General features: G+C 57.4%; 1 protein-coding gene across 3 annotated transcripts; it reads right to left on the bottom strand.

Annotated features, from left to right (window-relative positions):
• Positions 1 to 1382: 1382 nt before the first annotated feature.
• PALM (paralemmin) lies at positions 1383 to 21417 on the bottom strand. Of its 3 annotated transcripts, XM_058040892.1 has the most exons (10): positions 21338 to 21417; positions 13758 to 13806; positions 10556 to 10636; positions 10338 to 10468; positions 8424 to 8544; positions 8264 to 8285; positions 8000 to 8062; positions 6496 to 6627; positions 2526 to 3977; positions 1383 to 2350 (listed from the first exon to the last, which is right to left on the bottom strand). In XM_058040892.1, the coding sequence occupies exons 1-9, from the start codon at positions 21340 to 21342 to the stop codon at positions 3451 to 3453; spliced, it is 1131 nt and encodes a 376-aa protein (XP_057896875.1). In that variant the 5' UTR covers positions 21343 to 21417; the 3' UTR covers positions 1383 to 2350; positions 2526 to 3450. The 3 variants fall into 3 exon arrangements, with proteins under 3 accessions (XP_057896875.1, XP_057896874.1, XP_057896873.1); XM_058040891.1 differs by lacking the exons at positions 6496 to 6627; positions 8000 to 8062 and having other exon boundaries at positions 1387 to 2350; XM_058040890.1 differs by lacking the exons at positions 1383 to 2350; positions 6496 to 6627; positions 8000 to 8062 and having other exon boundaries at positions 2357 to 3977.
• Between the last annotated feature and the right edge of the window lie 638 nt (positions 21418 to 22055).

Genomic DNA, 22055 nt, shown 5'->3' with positions numbered 1-22055 from the left:
AGTGCCCCATTTACCCCCTCAGTGCCCCACTCACTCCCTTAGTGCCCCATTTACCCCCTTAGTGCCACACTCACCCCCTTGGTGCCCCATTCACCCCTTTTGTGCCCCATTCACCCCCTCAGTGCCCCACTCACTCCCTTAGTGCCCCATTTACCCCCTTGGTGCCCCATTTGCCCCTCAGAGCCCCACTCACTCCCTTAGTGCCCCACTCACCCCTTGGTGTCCCACTCACCCCTTGGTGTCCCACTCACCCCCTTGGTGCCCCTCTTACCCCCTTGGTGCCCCACTCATCCCCTTGGTGCCCCATTCACCCCTCAATGCCCCATTTACCCCCTTGGTGCCCCATTCACCCCCTCAGTGCCCCACTCACTCCCTTAGTGCCCCATTTACCCCCTTGGTGCTACACTCACTCCTTGGTGCCCCATTTACCCCCTCAGTGCCCCATTCACCCCTCAATGCCCCACTCACCCCTTGGTGCCCCACTCACTCCCTTAGTGCCCCACTCACCCCTTGGTGCCCCACTCACTCCCTTAGTGCCCCACTCACTCCCTCAGTGCCCCACTCACCCCTTGGTGCCCCACTCATCCCCTTGGTGCCCCATTCACCCCTCAATGCCCCATTTACCCCCTTGGTGCCCCACTCACCCCCTCAGTGCTCCACTCACCCCTTGGTGCCCCATTTACCCCCTCGGTGCCCCATCCATGCCCCCTTTGCCTGGCCAGCATCCCCCCTCATCCCTTTCCTCCCGGGTACCCCAGACCCCTCTCTCTCCCCCCATTTTCTGCCCACACAACCATGGAAGGGCAGAACCCACCCCAGACCTGCCACCCTCACCCTCCCAGCACCCCCAGCACCCCCAGTGCCTCCAGGCTGGTTGTCCACACGGTTTTATTTGCTCGGTTTTGGGGTGTTTTACAAACAACGGGCTGTGGGGAGGATGGGATGGGATGGGGAAAGGGGAAATTCAAACGGGGCTTCGGCACAAGTGAAAAGCTCAGGGGCACGGGAAGTGCACTTCAGCAGAGCTGCGAGGGGACAGGGGGATGTGAGGCAGGGTGGGGACGATGCCAGGCCCAGCACCCGCTCCTGTCACACCCCACACCCCCCCCGGGGGTCTCATCCTGCCCCCCCAGCACCCCCAGGGCCAAATGAGGGGCGGGAGGTGCCAGGGAGGGGAGGGAGCCCCAGTTTGGGGCTGGGGGGGTTTGCAGGGCGGGATGGATGGGGTGGGGTGGGCGGTGATGTGGGGTGGCATTGCCCCCAGGCCGTGCCCTGCTCTGCAGCAATGGGGCTGCAGCGATGCCCAGCAGGGCATGCAGGGGCACGAGAGGCTCCCCTTGCCCTGGCAGTGCCCTCCAAACCCCCCTTGCCCTGGCAGTGCCCCCCAAACCCCCTAACCCAGCCCTGCCTCTCCCATGGGGCTCAGCACAGTGACTCCAACGGGGACAAAACCACAGCCTGGGGGGCACCTGGCGGGCACCAGGGGTGGCATGGGGACACGGGGTGGCACTGCTCACACAGGGGGAGTGTGGGGGAAGGAAAGGCCCATCCTTGGGGGAGCTGAGCCCCATCCTTGGCTGCTGCACCAGCGGTGTCCTGGTGGGCTGGGCAGCTTGGATTCTGCCCCACACACATTTTGGGGGACCCCCAGGGCAGAAAGAACCTTCTCACGTTTAAAGAAGGATCCTTCACCCTGCCCAAAGCTCCTGGAGAGCTCGGGGGCAGCTGATGTGGGCACTGGGGACCATGGGGGGCTCCCCCTGCCTGCCCCAGCTGGTGTCAGTGGGGAGGAAACGCTGGTGCTGGTGGTGGAATCCCCACTGAAGGGCCGGGGTGCAGGGTGGGGCAGCCCCTCTGTGGGACACCACACACCCCTGGCACCTCCCAGCGCCCCAGTTTGGGGTGAACTGGGCTGCCCCCCCACCCTGGGGACCCCAAAGCTGCAGCCCAGGAGCCCAGAGCGCGGCAGAGACACGAAGGGAACAGGAGGCTGGGTCACACTGCCACTGCCACAGGAACCACAGGACCCCCAGCCCGTCCTGCCCCACAGGGCTGAGCCCCCCAAGCTGCCCCTCCCTCCCTGGCACTGCCCTTGGCGGGGCACGGGCACAGTTCAGCCCCCTCAGCTGGCACAGGGAGGGCTCCAGGACGTGCCAGGAGGAGCAGGGCAGGCCTGGACTGACCCTGCAGGAGCCCCATGCCATCAGCACAGCCCGGTGCCAGCCAGGGATGGATGCTGCCCTCAGTGCCCTTCCCTCCCTGGCATTGCCTTTGGTGGGATGTGGGCACAGTTCAGCCCCCTCAGCTGGCACAGTGAGGGCTCCAGGACGTGCCAGGAGGAGCTGGGGCCCTGCAGGAGCCCCATGCCATCAGCACAGCCCAGTGCCAGCCAGGGATGGATGATGCCCTCAGTGCCCTTCCCTCCCTGGCATTGCCCTCGGTGGGACATGGGCACAGTTCAGCCCCCTCAGCTGGCACAGTGAGGGCTCCAAGGTGTGGAGATGAGCCCAGGAGGAGCTGGGGACAGCCTGGGCTGACCCTGCAGGAGCCCCATGCCATCAGCACAGCCCAATACCAGGCAGGGATGGATGCTGCCCTCAGTGCCCTTCCCTCCCTGGCATTGCCTTTGGTGGGACACGGGCACAGTTCAGCCCCCTCAGCTGGCACAGGGAGGGCTCCAGGACATGGAGCTGAGCTCAGGAACAGCCTGGGGACAGCCTGGGCTGGCCCTGCAGGTGACTCTGGCCATCAGCACAGCCCAGTGGCAGGGAGGGATGGACGCTGCCCTCCATGCCCTTCCCTCACTGGCATTGCCTTTGGTGGGACGTGGGCACAGTTCAGCCCCCTCAGCTGGCACAGTGAGGGCTCCAGGATGTGGAGCTGAGCCCAGGAGGAGCAGAGCAGGCCCTGCAGGTGCCCCAGGTGGTTCTGGCCATCAGCACAGCCCAATGCCAGGCAGGGACGGACGCTGCCCTGGGCACACCCTGCCCTGGAGGGCCTGGAGAGCGCAGGGATGAGGAGATGGAGCAGAGATGCCCAGGGGCAGCCAGCGGCCAGCAGAGCCAAACCTCGCCCTGCTGAGCTGGGTGATGGAGGCACAGAGGGAGAGGCTGGCACGGGGCTGGCACGGGGCTGGCACGGGGCTGGCTCCCATGCCCACCGCGGGCTGGCAGCTCCCGGGGACTCATCCACGGACACAGCGACGTCCTCCGATCCCCTGCCCGGCGGCTCCATCCCCCGGCGGCTCCGGGGCGGTGTCGGTGGCAGCGGGGCTGTGCTGGGCACGGGGCGAGGGGGGCACTAATAAACACCACGGGCAGCGCTGGTGGGGGCGGCACGGGGCTGGCACCGGGCATCCCCGCCGTTGGCACCGCGCTGGATGTCCCCGGCTGCGCAGAGAGAGGGGCCGGTGTCCGGTGGGACGGGGGAACGGGGGGCTCGGCGCGGGGCTCACATCACCGTGCAGCACTTGCAGCGCTGCTTCTTCGCGTCTGTCTCCTGCTCGGCCTCCTTGGCATCCGTGGCGTTGGCACCGTGCCCCGCCGAGCCCTCCTCGCCCTGGGGCTGCGCCGGCTCCAGGGCGGTGCCGTTGGGCGGCGTGTGGTCCTTGAGAGCCGGCTCGGCCTTGCCCTCGGCATCCTCGATCACCACCAGCTCGGCCTTGATGGTGCCCTCCAGCCCCAGCACCTTCTTGGTCTCGTTCTCATCCTCCACGTTCTGGTAGCCCATGAAGATCATGGTGACGGGCTGCTGCTGCTCCTGGCCGCCCTCTGTCCCCTCGCCCGGTGCCACCTTGGCCTGCAGCCCCGTGATCTCCCGTCGTGGCGTGGCCTTCTGGCTGCCCGCGCCGCCCTTGGCCGGGCTCTGGCGCCCTTCGGCCTCGTCCGCCTTGTGCAGGAGCTCGTCCACCTCGGAGGAGCTCAGGGGGTGAGCCCCGTTCTGCAGGGCCCCGTCCTCGGCGCTCACGGCGTGCACCACTGCGGGGACAGGAGAGGGACGGTCAGAGGGGTCGGGGTGCGGCCGTGAGATGGGCTGTGGGAGCCCTTCCCTCTCCAAAGGTGCTGCCGCTGAGGGTGGGGCTCCCACAGCATCCCAACCCTGCCCTCTGTGACCACTGAGTGACCCCTTCCCCTCTCCAAAGGTGCTGCCACTGAGAATGAGACTCTCACAGCATCCCATCCCTGCCCTCTGCAGTCACAGAGTGACCTCCTCATCTCCAAAGGTGCTGCCACTGAGGCTGCAGCTCCCACAGCATCCCAACCCTGCCCTCTGTGGTCACAGAGTGACCTCCCCATCTCCAAAGGTGCTGCCACCAAGGCTGGCGCTGTCACAGCATCCCAACCATCCTCTCTGTGGTCACTGAGTGACCCCTTTCCCTCTCCAAAGGTGAGAGGAGCTCGGGATGGGGGCACCAAATGAGTTGGCAAAGTTCCTGCTATCAGAGCCAGATCCTGTGTGACCCCTTCTCATCTCCAAAGGTGCTGCCACTGAGGCTGGGAGTCCCACAGCATCCCAATCTTCCCCTCTGCAGTCACAGAGTGACCCCTTTCCCCTCTCCAAAGGTCCTGCCACTGAGAATGAGACTCTCACAGCATCCCAACCCTCCCCTGTGTGGTCACAGAGTGACCTCCCCATCTCCAAAGGTGCTGCCACCAAGGCCGGCGCTGTCACAGCATCCCAACCCTCCCCTGTGTGGTCACAGAGTGACCTCCTCATCTCCAAAGGTCCTGCCACTGAGGCTGGCGCTGTCACAGCATCCCAACCATCCTCTCTGTGATCACTGAGTGACCTCCTCATCTCCAAAGGTGCTCCTACTGAGGCTGGGACTCCACAGCATCCCAATCTTCCCCTCTGCAGTCACAATGACCCCTTTCCCTCGCCAAAGGTGCTGCCACCAAGGCTGGGACTCTCACAACATCCCAGAGCTGCTGCCAGACCCTCTCTCATCACCTGGCAGCAGCCAGGGAGACTGAAATAAATAAAAGGCCAGTGGAAGGAGCTGTTCCCAGAGCCTCAGGCCCAGCCAGCCCTGCAGGAGCCAGGGCTGTTTGCCAGGCCAAGCTGCCACAGCAGGACGGTGTCTGCTGGCAGCCAGGGCTGCTGTGACACTCTGCCAGGTCACCACTGCCACCTCTGAGCCCCCAGGGATGCTGGGCAGCTGCTGCCCCACAGTGTCCCCACCACATGGGGCTCTCCCACCCCACTGCTCGTGGCACTGGGGCAGAGATGCCATGGCCAGAGCAGCCAAGGGCTCCTCGTGCTCTCCTCTTGACCTGGGCCATGATGTGATGGTCAGAGGGTGAGGGACAGTGACCGGCCTGGCACGGCCATGGCCACACAGAGGGGCTGAATGGGAGCGCTGTGTTTTCCTTGAACAGGGGTTTGTTCCACCACAGTTCCCAGTAGGATGCTCCACTTCCACGTCTGGTCCTTGCCACCACGATGGCCATTTGGGTTTGGTTTGTCCTTGCCACCACAATGGTCCATTTGGGTTTGGTTTGTCCTTGCCACCACAATGGTCCATTTGGATTTGGTTGGTCCTTTCCACCATGATGGTCATTTGGGTTTGTCCTTGCTACCACGATGGTCATTTGGGTTTGGTTTGTCCTTGCCACCACGATGGTCATTTGGGTTTGGCAGGTCCTTGACACCATGATGGTCACTTGGGTTTGGTTTGTCCTTGCCACCACGATGGTCACTTGGGTTTGGTTTGTCCTTGCCACCATGATGGTCATTTGGGTTTGGCAGGTCCTCAACACCATGATGGTCATTTGGATTTGGTTGGTCCTTTCCACCATGATGGTCATTTGGGTTTGGTTTGTCCTTGCCACCACGATGGTCATTTGGGTTTGGCAGGTCCTTGTCACCACAATGGTTCCTTGGGTGGGCTGGTCCTTGCCACCATGAAGGTCATTTGGATTTGGCTGGTTCTTGACACCATGATGGTCATTTGGGTTTGGCAGGTCCTCAACACCATGATGGTCATTTGGATTTGGCTGGTCCTTTCCACCATGATGGTCATTTGGGTTTGGTTTGTCCTTGCCATCACAATGGTTCCTTGGGTGGGCTGGTCCTTGCCACCATGATGGTCATTTGGATTTGGCTGGTTCTTGACACCACGATGGTCATTTGGGTCCTTGCCACCATGATGATCCTCTGGAGAGGTTCCCAATGTTCCCAAAGGCAGCAGGAGCTGCAGACAGGGACCAGTCCCTGGTGCTGCATTTTCACCATCCCCATCAGCCAGCCTGTGGGACAGGCCAGCACACTCCCTGCCCATGGGACAGTGTTGGACAGCACAGATCCTCCTCTCTGCTCCCCAGCAGTGCAGGGTCACGACGTGCAAACCACCAGGACCATCCCCACCGTGCTGCCATGACAATGCTGCCATCCCCCGGGCTGGGCTTGGTGAGGGATTGCCCTCAGGAGCAGCTCCCACACCTCCTCACCCTCCTGGCACGTTTGGGTGGCCTCTCCCTGTCCCCTGGCCCGTACCTTTCAGCTCGTCCTCGTACACCTTGACGCCCTGCACGCAGTGGTTCTGGGGCAGCATGGTGGTGCTGGACAGGACCTTGGTCTCCCCGGTCACTCTGTCCTTCTCCACAGTGATCTCCACCGAGTACATGGCTGGGACACAGAGGGGACAGCGCGGGTTACGGTGCCCTGGCCCTCCCCGTGCCCTGCTCTGAGGGTGGCAGCAGGGCTGTGGAGCTCAGCAGGGACCAGGAGCACTCAGAGGTGCCCAGTGATGCCCAGTGATGTTCAGCAGGGCTCAGCAGTGTTCAGAGGTGCCCAGCGAGGCTCAGCGATGCTCAGCAGGGCTCAGGAAAGCTCAGCAGTGCCCAGCAAGGCTGGCAGGGCTCAGTGGTGCCCAGCAGGGCTCAGCAGGGCTCAGAAGTGTTCAGCGCTGCCCAGCAGGGCTCAGTGATGCTCAGCAGTGCCCAGCAAGGCTCGGCAGGGCTCAGTGATGCTCAGCAGGGCTCAGAAGTGTTCAGCGCTGCCCAGCAGGGCTCAGTGATGCTCAGCAGTGCCCAGCAAGGCTCGGCAGGGCTCAGTGATGCTCAGCAGGGCTCAGCAGTGTTCAGAGATGCCCAGCAGGGCTCAGTGGTGCTCAGCGAGGTTTAGTGATGCTCAGCAGGGCTCAGCAAGGCTCAGCAGGGCTCAGAAGTGTCCAGTGATGCTCAGCAGGGCTCAGTGGTGCCCAGCTGTGCCCAGCAAGGGTCAGTGGTTCCCAGCAGGGCTCAGCAGGGCTCAGTGGTACCCAGTGATGCTCAGCAGTGCCCAGCAGGGCTCAGTGGTGCCCAGTGATGCTCAACAGTGCCCAGCAGGGCCCAGCAGTGTTAGCAAGGCAGCAGCAGGGAGCAGTCAATGGCAGAGGCAGGTGTGACACCCCTGGCACATCCTGGTACCCGTGTCCATCCTGGTGCTGCTGCCATCCCCTTACCTGCACGGCTGCTGTGCTTCTGGGGCTGTGTCCGTCTGTCCAGGCAGTGAGCACTGCTGCCCTTGGGCCTGGCTGGGGGCCAGATTCATGCCCAGGGAGGTGCAACCCCCATGAGGGTGCTGGTGCTGGCACAGCCCCTCTGCCCCCATGGCATGGGTGACTCTTGGCATCTCTCCTTCCATTCCACGCCTGGCCAGCAGCAGGGTCCCCTCAGCCCCATCCAAGGACCCCAAATGGGCTCTGCCCCGTGCTGGTGCCAGTCTGAGCTCTGCCCCAAACCCCCCCAGCCCCGTGTGCCCCACAGCTCCCTGTGCCTGGCACTGCTGCCTCAGCCTGCCCAGAGAAGCTGCAAACAGAGCAGGGAGGGTGGAACTGCAGCAGAAACACGAGCAGGGCTCAGGGCAGGGCCCTGAGCCACGAACCAGCCGTGGGTTGGGGTGGAAGCAGAACCAAGGAGGGATGTTCAGTGCCCTGGGCTGGGGAAGGCATTGAGCAAGCTGAGGGTGGCACAGAGGGCAGGGGGAGCAGCCTGCAGGGAGCTCAGCGGGCACCTACCCGCCTTCATCATCTCACTGCCTTCCACTGCCTTCATGGGGCTGCTGGAGAGCCTCTTGTCAGCTGGAGATGGAGAGGAGGCACCGCCTGAGACCGGCTGTGCCCCGGTGTGTGCCCCCCGTGGTTGGCACCTGGGAGGGCTCCCCCACCCAGGGCACACGGGGACAGGGCTCTGGTCTGGCTCTGCCCGCCCATCCTGCCCTCAGGGCAGCAGGAGGGCAGGGCTGGTGCTGAAACACAGCCGAGAGATCAGGATTTACCTACCCTTAACTGTGCCCAGGGGACTCTGCAAAAAACAGAAGGGAGAGGTTAAAGGAGCTTGCAGGAACTGCCATAGACCCTCTACGTGCACGCCCACCACCCACAGCCCCCCAAACCCACCAGGGATGGGCACCCCAACCCCATGGCCAGCAGCCCTGCCCACCTTCTGCGTGTTGGGGACAGCCTCAGCTTTCTTCTCCTCCTTGGCTGCTGCCTCTGCCAGGTTCTCCTTGGTCGAGGCCACTGAGCTGCTGTTCTCCAGCATCTCCAGCTCCTTCTCCAGCCTGCAGGGAGAGCCAGGGCTGAGGGCAGTGTGGGACAGGGAAATGGGGTGCAGCCACACAGGGCAGGGGAGAGGGGACACCCAGATTGTCCCCACAGGGTGCAGGGACACACAGACTGTGGCATGGCTGTCACTTTGCAGGGGGAAAACTGTGGGAACCCAGGACATCCCTCCTGAGGCAGGACCCCTGCCAGGGGGCTCAGAGACCCTGGCACAGAGCCCAGAACACCTGTGGGTTTGAATATCACCAACCTTATATGAAGATCAGCAAGCCACAACAGTTTAGGCAGAATATTAGTGAAGTTATCACAGGGTGGAAAAGGAGATTTTGGGGTTTTTGGAATGGGGGTTCAGGAGGCAAGATGGAGGGAACTGGGTGTGTCCAGCCTTTCTCCTTCTTCTTCTTGGCCTCCATCTTCTGCTGTGATGGTGGCACTCACAGATTGGTTTGGAGTAGAAGCTCACTAACACAGGTGACAGGTATTGGGAAGGAGTTGTGAACATTGTACAGGTAGTTTTTAGTATAAAGACATAACACTGCCCTGGGGGCAGGCAGAGTGCCTGGACTGTCTTGCTGGGCAGATCTCGGCAGGACAGGAGAAAGAATTTTATAGATAAGATACAATAAACAACCTTGAGACCGAGAAATTAAGAACCCTGACTCCTTCTTCAAGCACTGGGCTGGGAAAAGAGATTTTTGAACTTTTCTCGGGGTCACTGTGACCAGCTGGAGACCCCAACACAAAAGCCAACAGGGTCAGCACCAAATGGATGGCAGAGACCCCACCATGGGCACTGGGCAGGGAGAGTGACCCCTGCACAGTGACCCCTGCACACTTGGTGTTGCTCCATCATCCTCCTGCTCCTGCACGTGTCCCTCCAAACCTGGCTGAGCTTCCACGAGGGCAATCTCAGTTCTCAGCCCCTCTGGGACGCAGCAGAGCTCGGGGGAGTGCCCACGGATCCCATGGAAGGGCTGCAGCCCCGGCAGAGCTCCCCGGGCTCCTCACCCTGCTCTGGCAGGAATGCATTGCACCATTAGCAGCACACAATGGCCCTTGGTGCCTGACCCCTGTGTGTGTGTGTGTGTGCACCGTGCTCGGTAATTAGCAGCTCCACGGGACTGATTGCATTCCTCATTCTTTTATGAACAATCCTTTCCTTGCGATTTTTCCTCCTGAGAAGCTGAGAGGCCTCAGGAACAAAATGTGAGCAATGGTTATCTGCTGCTGTGGAGTGCAACAGGTGGATCTTTGATTAGCCTATGTTGGTTGTTTCTAATTAATGGCCAATCACAGCCCAGCTGTGTTTATATGTGTTGTGTTAGAGAGTGATGCTCTCTTGAGTAGTGTGGTAAATGTAGTTTTAGGTTATAACAGAGCTGAGCCACAAACCTTTGTTATCATTCCTTCTTATTCTATTCTCAGCCAGCCTTCTGATGAAATCCTTTCTTCCATTCTTTTAGTATAGTTTTAATGTAACATATATCATAAAATAATAAATCAAGCCTTCTGAAACACGGAGTCAGATCCTCGTCTCTCCCCTCAAACTGAGACCCCTGTGAACACGGTCACACAGCAGCTCCAAGCTCAGCGTGCCCTGCCTTGCCCCCAGCACCTGAATCTCAGCACCCACCTGCCCAGGGATGCTGGAGGGGTGCCCAGGAATGCCCAGGGATGCCCAGGGGTGCCCAGGGATGCCCAGGGATGCCCAGGGGTGGCCAGGGGGTCTCTGGAGGGACTTTTGTGCCCTCTACCTGCACCCCAACATCCATCCCCACACCGGCCCTGTTACCTCTGGATGGTTTCCTCCAGCTCCTTGGTCTTCACCTCATCCTCCTGCATCTGTTTCTTCATGGCCTCTTCCTCCTCGGAGGCAGAAGCCGGGGCTCCCTCCAGGAGCCATCTCTCCCGCAGAGCCTTGGACTGGGGTGGGGGCACAAAAGGGGGGTCACCATCCTGCCCTCCCCAGCCAGGGGAGGATCCCGGGGGTCTCCAGGGGGGGATTCTCACCTTGAGATGCTGCAGCTGCCTCCGGTCATCCTCCAGCTGCCGCCTTTTGTTCTCGATCTCCGTCTGACGCTTCCGCTTCTCCTGCAGGGACAGAGGGGTCGGTGCGGGGAGGGGAGAGCACCGGGGCCAAGGGGGAGCTCCAGGGATTGGGGCTCGCGGTGTGAAAAATGTGCATTTTGTGATTGGCTTTTGGCAAATAGTGAAGTAAATATTATATGTGTTGTGTTAAAGAGTGATGCTGTGTTAATTCCCTTGAGTAGTGTGGTAAATGCAGTTTTAGGTTATAACAAAATGTTAAAATAGAAATGATGCTGTGTAAGGATACTTTTTTTTTTTAAAGAAAGGAATTGCAGCGAGGTAAGAGCCACGGGACACCTGAATCTTTCAGAGAAAGAGAATTTATTGCCTTTTTATCAGAAGGAACAAACTTCTTCCCACCTCGCTCAGTCAGGATTCAGAGGAAGAAGCTGACACTGACCAGACAGAATCCTGTGTTTGAATGGAATTTATGCATCATGTATGAAGTGTAGGAATATGCAATGGGCTAATGTTTTTAAGGGTCAATCCTTTGTTAACTGTGTCCCTTTTTGGGCTTATGCTGCCTAGAAAAAGGTACCCAGACTGTCCATAACTCTTTGTCTTTATTGTCTCATATTGTCCTAATTCAAACTGTCAAAACTATTATTACTAATTATTATATTATATATATTATCATTACTAATTATTATATTATATATATTATCATTACTACTTTTATATTATATCTATTATAATTACTAATCATTACTATTATATTAAATATATTAAATATAATATATTTAATGATAATATATAATATATAATATATAATATATAATATATAATATATAATATATAATATATAATATATAATATATAACATATAATATATTATATATAATATATAACATATAATATATTATATATTATACATTATATATTATATACTATATATTATATATTATATATTATATATTATATATTATATATTATATATTATATATTATATATTATATGTATTTAATAATATATAATGAATATTTAATATAATTATTATAGTATATATCTATTATTATTATTATTATTATTATTATTATTATTATTATTATTATTATTACTATTATTATTATTATTATTATTATTATTATTATTATTATTATTATTATTATTATTATTATTATTATTATTATTATTATTATATTTCCTCTATTTTTATAACCATTTTATTATTATTATTAAACTTTTAAAATTTTAAAACCAAGTGGTTTTTCACACCAGCCTTAGGAACACCTCATGGCAAAGCTGGTACCAAATCCCTGCTCTCTCTGGGGCAAACCGAGGCATCGAGGGTGTGGAGGATTTCTCAAAATGTCACCTCCAAATGTCACCGTCCCCTGGGCTGGCCCCGCGGGCTCTGCCTCGTCCCCCCCTCGCTGCCACCCGTCCTGGGGCTGCTCCAGATCATTTCAGCAGAGTCAGAGCCGGCGCTTTCTGCTCTGCTCCAGAACAATTTGCCCTTTGTGTGGCACAGATCGGGTGGCTGCCGGCGGGGCCGGGCACTGGGGCTGCGCTGGGTGGGTTCGAGCAGCTCCCCTGCCCTGCTCTGAGCTGGGAGGGGTCAATCAGCAGGGCCCCAATTAATAGAATATATATAATATAGTTATTTATAATTAGTTATTTGTAATTTTTGTGCGTGTTTATAATATATATTTATATAATATAGTAATTTATAATTGGTTATTTATAATTTTATACAAATTCATAATATGTATATTTATCATTTTATACATAATCATAATATGTATATTTATATAATAGAGTTATTTTTAATAATATTATTAATATAAGATGTAGTATAGTTATTTATAATTAGTTATGTGTAATTTATATATATAATATATATTTATAATATATATTTATATAATAGAGTTATGTATAATAATATTATTTATATAACATATTTAATATAGTTATTTATAATTAGTTATTTGTATTTTTTGTGCGTGTTTATAATATATATTTATATAATATAGTAATTTATAATTAGTTTTTTATAATTTTAGACATATTTATAATATGTATATTTATATAATAGAGTTATTTTTAATAATATTATTAATATAAGACATAGTATAGTTATTTATAATTGGTTATTTGTAATTTTTATATATATTTACAATATATATTTATATAATAGAGTTATGTATAATAATATTATTTATATAATATATATAATATAGTTGCTTATAATTAGTTATTTGTAATTTTTATATATTACGTATATTTATAGTATATTTATATAATAGAGATATTTATAATATTATTAATATAATATACATAATATAGTTATTTATCATTAGTTATTTACAATTTTATCTATATTACCTATTGATAATATCTATTTATACAATATAGTTAATTATAATAATATTATTAATATATATATTAATATATATAATATATTATTTTATATATAATATAGTTATAATTAGTTATTTGTAATTTTATATATGATATCTCTTCATAATATATATTTTTATAATAGAGATATAATAATATTATTAATGTAATATATAATATAGTTCTTTACAATTAGTTATTTATAAATTTAATAGATATTTATAATGTATATTTATATAATAGAGTTATTTATAATAATATTATTAATATAATATATAATAGAGTTATTTATAATTAGTTATTTAGAAATTCTATATATATTTATAATGTATATTTATATAATTATTTATAATAATATTATTAATATAATATATAATAGAGTTGTTTATAATTAGTTATTTATAATTTTTATATATATATTATGTATATTTATATAATAGAGTTATTTATAATAATATCATTAATATAATAGATTTAATATAGTGCTCATGCCAGGCATGGCTGGAGAGCAGCATCCTCAGCCCTTCCTGGGGAAGGAACCATCACTCATTTCCCTCACTTGGGGCTCGTTAAGGCGCTGCTTCGTTAATTAAACCTCCCAGCTGCCTGTTGCTCGCTCTGTCCCCGTTTCAAGCTGTGACACCCCAAGGGGAGCCGCATTCTGAGCCCTCACTCAGCTGCTGGGGACCCCGGTGTGTGGCTGAGCGCCCGCCCCAGCTCTCCCGCACCTCCTCCTGCCCGTGTCTGTGCCGTGGGTGCTGCCCCGGGGCAGGGAGGGACTCACCGCGATGGCCTGCAGCCTCTCCTGCTGAAGGGTGCTGGCCTCCACGACCCTGCGGAGAGAGCAGAGGGCAGCTGTGAGCGGGGACAGCAGTGGCAGGTCCCTGGGACAGCTGTGACACTGGCGCTGTGGGACACTGACCAAGGCTGAGCCCGTCCTTTGACCATCTGCTTCCTCCTCGCTACCCTGGAGCCAAGCATCCCTCACTGCTCGGCTACTCCAGGCACCTCTTACCCCTGTCCTGCCCAAATCCTGCCCAAATCCTGCCCAAATCCCGCCTTGCCCAGCCCCTGGAGCACTCAGCTCATGCAGACACGTGTCTTGCTGTGGGGCAGATGGAAACTGTGAGCACGGAGGGGATGGAGCAGGGCCCTGATGGAGCTGTGAGGGGCAGGAGCGGGATGATGGAGCTGTGAGGGGCAGGAGCAGAATGATGGAGCTGTGAGGGGCAGGAGCGGGATGATGCTGGAGCTGTGAGGGGCAGGAGCAGAATGATGGAGCTGTGAGGGGCAGAAGCAGGATGATGCTGGGGCTGTGAGGGGCAGGAGCAGAATGATGGAGCTGTGAGGGCCTGGAGCTGTGAGGGGCAGGAGCAGGATGATGAATCTGTGAGGGGCAGGAGCAGGATGATGCTGGATCTGTGAGGGGTTGGAGCAGGATGATGCTGGGGCGGGATGATGCTGGAGCTCTGAGGTGTAGGAGCAGAATGATGGAGCTGTGAGGGGCAGGGGCTGTGAGGGGCTGGGCAGGATGATGAATCTGTGAGGGGCAGGAGCAGGATGATGCTGGATCTGTGAGGGGGTTGGAGCAGGATGGTGCTGGAGCAGGATGATGCTGGGGCTGTGAGGGGTTGGGGCTGTGAGGGGCAGGAGCAGAATGATGGAGCTGTGAGGGGCAGGAGCAGGATGATGCTGGGGCTGTGAGGGGTTGAAGCAGGATGGTGCTGGAGCAGGATGATGCTGGGGCTGTGAGGGGCAGGAGCAGGATGATGCTGGAGCAGGATGGTGCTGGATCTGTGAGGGGTTGGAGCAGGATGATGCTGGAGCAGGATGATGCTGGAGCAGGATGATGCTGGATCTGTGAGGGCCTGGAGCAGGGCCCCTGCTGGCTGCCCCGTGTTCCAATCTGGCTCACGCTTTCCATTCCAATTTCCATCCCCTTTCTTGGCTGCTCACACCTTTCCCCGGCTGTGACCTTTCCGGGCTGTGTACACAGGCACATGTGCACAGGCAGACAGACAGACTGACTGACACACTCGTGTGCACTGACAGGCACACACATGAGCACAGACAGACACACTGACACACACATGTGTACAGACAGACACACAGACACACACACATGAGCACAGACAGACACGCTGACACACTCATGTGCACAGACACAGTGACACACACACATGTGTACAGACAGACACACAGACACACATGCCAGCAGCCTCTGCTCCCCGTGCCACCCGTGGGCACCTCAGCAGCCCGGCCATGCCAGGATCCCTTTACTGCCAGCTCCTCTCTGGCCTGGCACGGCTCTCCCAGGGACCATCAGGGATCACCCCCATCCCCACAGCCCCCTGTGCCCATCCCCACAGCCCCCTGTCCCCATCCCCGCCCTCCTTGTCCCCAGGGTGTGCTGACCCAGCCCAGCCCAGCCCCGGGGCCCCAGGTGCGGGGCAGTGCCCGGTGGGACCGGGATGTGCCCCGGGAGCCGCTGGCTGCCCGCCAGGCTGTGCTAATGAAGCGCTGAGCTGTGGCACTGATTAGGGTGGGAGGCACTGAGGTATTGCCAGCGACGGATCAGCTCTGCTCCCTTCCTAGAGCAAGGGATGGAGAAGTGGGCTCAGGGAGGGAGTTTGACAAAGATGGGGGTGCTGTGCCCCACAAATGACACCCTGGGCTGTGCCCTCATGTGCCACCATGTGTGTGCCCTCACAGGGGCTCCCCACAGGCTGCCCCACCACTCAGACAGGCTCTGCAGGCTCACAGGAGCCTCTGCTCCCTCCTCGAAGGCAGCAATGAGCTGGGAGCTGCTCAGAGGCGCCGTCCTCCCCTCACCCCACACGCTGGGGATCCCTGTGATGCACGAAATCCAGGCCAGGCAAACAAACCCTGGGGAAGGTGTTGCTTTTGTGGTGGTTATTTTTGTGCTGTTTGCAGCGACGCTGGGACTGCTCCACCGGCACTGCTCTCACATCCCTGTGTCCCCTGGGGTGTCCCCTGTGTCCCCTCACCACCCCACACCCCCATCATCATGGTCTTCCTCCTGCTCTGGGTCCCCTCAGCCCAGCCCTTGGCACCCCCACACTCCCAGCCCTGTTTCTCTCCTGGATCTCGCACTATTCCACAGATCCAAACTTTTACAGCATTCCTGAAACATTCTGTTCTGCTTTTTCCTCCCTCCTCCATCCTCTTTTTTTTTTTTTTTTTTTTTTTTATTATTTTCCATTATTTGCTGCAGACTCCACATTGCCAGGTCAGACGCCAGGAAATCTTCCTGGCCCAGGGAGAGACACAAAACAGGCTGGGACAATCTCTCAGAGCCTGCTCAGACCCTGCCCTGGGGGCTCTGATCCATCCTGGGGGGCTGAGCAGGGACGCCCCCCAAGCCCCCCCAAGTCCCTGCTTGCTGGGACAAGGCACTGAGGTGGAGTGAGGGGGTCCCAAGCCCCCCAAAACCCCCACCCTGCCTGCCCTGCCCTGTCTCTGGGGCCCTTGTGACTGATGGAGGCGGTTCCCTGGCGACGGTTCCCTGGCAACGGCGCCATGGCAACGGCGCCATGGCAACGGGAGAGCGCCAGGGGGATGTGGGGGGATGCTCAGGGGGATGTGGGGGGATGCTCGTGGTGGCTGAGGGAGCACAGGGGTTGGGGTGCCCTGCCAAGGCCTGGCACCCTCACGGAGCGCCAGTCAGAGCTGTGGCATCACTGGGGCATCTTTAGGGGTTCTGGTGCTCCTGATCCATCCTGGGCGCCAGCAAGGGTGGGAAGGTGATCCCAGGAGCCACCAGCCCAGACAAGGAGCAGGGAGGAGGAGCAGGGACATGGGGGATGATGGCCTGGGGACTCACAGGAGCAATGCCCAGGCTTGAGGCTGGACCCACACACACACCCGTGCTTTCCCTGGGCTCTCCTGCTCATGGTGGCAGAGAGATCACAGGGATTGGGGTGCCCTCCCCAGGCCTGGCACCCTGACAGAGAGCTGTGGCATCACTGGGGCGGCATCTTTAGGGGTTCTGGTGCTCCTGATCCATCCTGGGTGCCAGCAAGGCTGGGAAGGTGATCCCAGGAGCCACCAAGGTCCTCAGCAGCCACCAGCCCAAAGGAGCAGGGACATGGGGAATGACACCCTGGGAGCACCCAGGAACAATGCCCAGGCCCAAAGCTGGCCTTACACACACGTGTGAGCACACACACCCCCCGTGCTCTCCCTGGGCTCTCCCCGGGCTCTCCAGCTCTTTCCAGCCCTGCTGATGCTGCCGTTTCCCACCATCACAAGGGAAGCCCGTGACCTTTTGTCTCCTCCCCGCCTGACATGAAACAATAATGTTTATTTGCCTTCCTCCGGTTTTTTTTCCCATTAGCTCATCCAAATGTGTGAAGAGCCGCTTGGAGCTGCTCCCCTGCCCTGCCCTCCCTCCCCACCCGAGCTGGGGGAGCCCAGCAGAGCTCCCTGCGTGGAGCAGGCCCGGGCTGTGTGGCAAAGGCAGCAATCGAGGGCTCAGCGCTGATTTCCAGCTCCGTTTCCACGCCAGGAGCGCGGAGCGACGAGGATGCAAAGCTCTGTCACAAAGCCACGAACAGCGGGGCCGGGATCGAACGCCCCCATGGCAGGAGAGGGAGGGGAAAGGAGGGGAAGGGGAGGGGGCTGCAGCCGCCCTGGGGCTGCCATGCATCGACCGTGAAGGCAAATGCATCAGCGACAGCGGGATGGGCAGGGGATGGGCAGGGATGGGCAGGGATGGGCAGGGATGGGCAGAAATGAGCGTGGCCAGCACAGGGTGGGCACCGTGCTCAGGTCCTGCTGCATCCATCCAGCATCCAGGGCATCCCCCCTCATGCCCCACAGTGTCTGCATCACCCCAATGCCCATCGTGCCCCTCCCAGCTGCCTGCACAGCCTCAGCCACCCGGGGAGGGGACAGGGACAGTGACAGGGTGGGGACAGTGACAGGGACAGGGACAGAGGGGGGAGGAGATGGCAGCCCCAGGCTCCCGAAAAAAAAAAAAGCCACGCAGATGCATTAGAGCAAAGCCGAGCTGCCTGATTGATTCTCCGGGCTGAGACGTGGGCTGGGAGTGCCAGGAGAAAATGGATCCCATGAATATTTGATGAACGGAGGCTCGGGGAAGGGAGTTTGATTGGAAAATTACAGATCTTTCAAACAATGGTTCAAGTGCCCTCCAAACACTTGGGGTTTCCAGCTCCTTTCCAGTTAGAGGAGCAAGGAAACTCCCCCCAGGATTCATGAATGGGAGTGGAGCCGGCTGCTCCCCACCCCCAGGGGCAGTGGCAGTGCTGGCACTGGCCAGGATGTGGCACCTGTCCCCTGTCACAGCCATCCCCGTGTTCCCGTGTGCCAGGAGCAGCAGTGCCACGAGCACAGGCACAGATGATGCTCCGAGGAGGCAGCGGGAAGGTGGATCCAGAGCCCAGACACCCAGACAAGGAGCAGGGACACGGGGATGACACCCTGGGGGCTCACAGGGAGCTCAGTGCTCGGTGCCAAGCCCAAGATCTGGGCCCAACCCAAGGAAAAACCTGTCTGGGGCAGGATCCACCCGGCTCCTCTCCCTGCTCCAGGCTCATCCTTGTGCCTGACAGCGGCTCCTGTCTGGGGCCTGGGGGCTGCTTGGCTCAGGATGCACTGAGGAGATGCAGGAATCTGGGCTGTGCACCTCCTGTCCTCCTTTCCTGGGGCACCTCCACTGCTTGAAGCCCATCTGAGCTCCCAGCCCAGCTCCCAGCCCAGCTGCACCCCTGTGAACCCCCATCCCCCTGGGGAAAGGGGCTCTTTCCAGCCAGGAAGCAGCAACACCAACAGCAGCAGCTTCCCAGGAAACCTGCTCCAGTTCCTCCCAGTTCCTCCCAGCAAGCTGAGAGGCCCTGTGAGCTCTGAACCCCGTGATGTGCCAGCCCCAGGCAGGGCTGGGTGCTGTGGTGGGGTGTTGTTGTGGGGTGTTTTTGTGGGGAGCTGTTTTGGGGTGCTGTTATGGGGACATGGCAAGGTGCTGCCCTGCTGTTGTGGGGTGCTGTTGTGGGGTGCTGTTTTGGGGTGCTGTTTTGGGGTTTGTGGCCTCCTCTGCTCCAGCTGGGAATGGTGACAGCGCTGGACACACGGACAGGACAGAGCTGATCCCTTCTGCAGGCAGCAGGGTCTGGCCTGGGTTTTATTTCTCCCTGGATGCCAGCAGAGAGCGAGGGCTTGAGTGCCTTTCCAAAGGACTCATGGCAGAAATCTCAGTTATTTCCCAGGCAGAAATCTCAGTTATTTCCCAAACAGAAATCTCAGTTATTTCTCAGGCAGAAATCTCAGTTATTTCCCAAACAGAAATCTCCCTCTTTCCCCTGCAATTGCCACTTTCCAATCAGGGCAGGCAGGACCAGGAGAGCCCTCATCCTCAAAGCCAAGGGGAGAGCAGCAAAGCAAACCAGCAGAGCAGCCAGATGTGAGTGCAGAATCCGCAGCTGCCCCCGAGCCCTGACAGCAGCGGGAGCAGAGGGCACAGGAGCAGCTCCAGAGGGACCAGCAGAGCCTTTTCCAGACTTGGAAACTTTCTGCCAAAGCTCCCTGGGCACCAGTGGGTGGTGGCAGCCAGGACCCTCCTCCTGTGCCAAGGCAGAGCAGGAGCCAGGGCGCGGTGCCCACCCCAGCAGTGCCCACCCCAGCAGTGCCCACAGAGCCAGGCCAGCACCTTGCCATGTCCCCAGCTGCCCTGGGGCCCTCCTCATCCTCCAGCCCCTCAGCCAGGCTCTGCAGCTCAGTGCCTGGAGGGGCTCTGTTGTTTTCCTTCGTGGCTGTGCCCCCCACCTGGGGTCACTCACGGATTTTCACTCAAAATAAAAGAGACGTTGGCAGGTGCTGGAAGGAGGAACCCTTGGCACGCCTCTGTGGTTGTTTGGGAGGGAGAGTTGGTGCAGAGCAGGGTGAATGTGGAGCCCAGGAGCCCCCAGCACCATCCCCAACAGCTCCTCACCCCCTCCCCAGGGCACGGCACACCCGCGGGCTCTGCCCTTCCCCTGGCTGCTGCCTTTTGGCAAATCACACGCAGGTTTTCCTCCCCAAAGAGGCTCCTTCCTGCAGGACTGTGGCGCCCTGGAGCTGCCCCGAGCCAGGCCCAGCAGCACAGGGATCTCTCTGTGCCTCCCCAGCCCCACAACTCCCACAACACCCCCAGAGCCCACCCTGAGCCCAGCACACCCCTCCCCAGTGCCCCCATGGCTCCCAAGTGCTGCGAGAGGGACCTGTTGAGCCCCCCTTGTGTCACTACCCAGGTGCCCACCAGGGCGAGGAGCACCCCAAAACTGCCCGGAGGAACCCCCAGTGCCAACCCCAGTGGGGTGTTCACCATGCTGGGCACCAGAGCCGCCAGGCCTGGCTGAGACAGGGCCAGCGCTGCTTCCAGCCCCTCGAGCACCCTCCTGGTGTCCCCCAAAGGGGTAAAACCAGCAGGACAACCGGTGGCCACCAGCCCCTAGTGGCCTCTGCCTGCTCCGTCCTTCCCCCACCCTCCCGGCTCCGGCCAGGGCCCCAGCGCAGCACACAAAGGATGAGGCCGGGCTCCCACAGTGTCCGTCTGTCCATCCGCTCCACCAGGATCCCACCCGGCCGCAGCCGCTTCCCCAGGGCAGGGTTTGGGGGCGCAGCGCAGGGAGGGGTCCGCAGCTCTCCCCACCCACTCACCCCACCGCACGCAGCAGCAACAACAACAGGTTCGAAACACAAAAATAAACGCCCTGTCCACCCCCTCGCCCCGATTCCTGCGCCGCTGCCAGCCCCGGTACCCCGAGCACCCTCGGCACCCCCGCACCCCAATCCCGGGGCCTCCTCCGCTGCCGCTGCCCCCCAAAGCGGGAGCGGGACCGGGGAGGGGCCGCACCTGCTGAGCGGCACCGGGGGCGAGGAGGCCCCGGGATGGGGGTGCCGAACCCCAAAACAGAGGGGATGGGAGCCCCCCGTATTGGGGGCCTGAGCTCCAGGATCTGCCGGAATGGGAGCCCCCAGTTTTGGGGTCACAACGCAGGAATGGGGGGGATGCGAGCCCCACCCCCGGTTTTGGGGGTCCCAAACCTCAGCATAGGGGGGTTCAAACCTCCATTACCGGAGTGCTGAATCCCCAAAATCAGGGGGGTGCGAGCCTCCGGTTTTGGGGTGCTGAGTGCCCGGGAGCGGGGGCATATGAGACCCCACGTTGGGGGTGTCGGAGCCCCCGGTAGGACGGGGCAGAGCTTCCCGCAGCCCCGTGCGGGGGTCCCGAGCCCCCCCGGCCCCCTCTGCCCGCTCCCCCCTCCCGGTACTGCGGTCTGAGCCGGCGGGGCCCGGGGGAGCCGCGGCCCGGTACCGGGACCCCGGCTCGGCTCCGGTACTCACTCCATGGTCCCGTGGCGGCTCCGGTGGGCTCGGCGAGCGGCGGAGCGGGGCCGGCGGCCGCCGGCGTGCCGGCGCTCAGGGCCCGGCGGGCGGCGGCATCCCCGGCGGGGCTGCGGGATGCGCAGGGATGTCGGGACCGCGCCGGTGCTCCCGCCTCCCTCCCTCCTTCCCTCCCTCCCTCCCGCACAGCTCCGTCTGCCGGGCGCGCCCCGCCACTGCCGCCGCCCATCGGCCGCGCCAGGCTCGGGTTTTCTGCTCCTGGGGCTCCCAGATGCGTCCCGGCCCCCCCATTCCTCACCCGCAGCTTTTGGGGGTCCCGTAGTGGGTCCTGAGCTGAGTTGGAGGGGCTGCGTTCAGAGCACAGCCCCTGTCAGGGGGTAACCCGCTCTGCTGTGAGTGCAGCCACCCCGTCCTGCCCCACTGCAGGAACTCTTTGCTGCCCCTTTCCCCTGCCCTGTTTCCCAACCCAACGGCCCAACTGCCGCAGGAAGCCCCGAGCCGCCCCGCGTTGGGAAATCCGCCCAATGCTGCCGGGACAGAGCTCTGCTCTGGGCCCCAGAGCGAGCCAGGCTCTGCAGTGAGGGTCAGCACATCCCCCCAGCCCATGCCCCCCATCCCTGCAGCCCTTTTTGCGCTCCAGGTTGATGCAGAACAGAGGGAGGAAACTGCCCCTCTGCCCGCAGCATCATCCCACGGTTATTGGGGTTTTTGAGGGGCT

Source organism: Melospiza georgiana, chromosome 26 (assembly GCF_028018845.1).
Source record: "Melospiza georgiana isolate bMelGeo1 chromosome 26, bMelGeo1.pri, whole genome shotgun sequence".
Classification (NCBI taxonomy): Eukaryota; Metazoa; Chordata; class Aves; order Passeriformes; family Passerellidae; genus Melospiza; species Melospiza georgiana.
The sequence above is the reverse complement of the archived record's forward strand: the minus strand, read 5'-3'. Positions and strand labels throughout refer to the sequence as shown.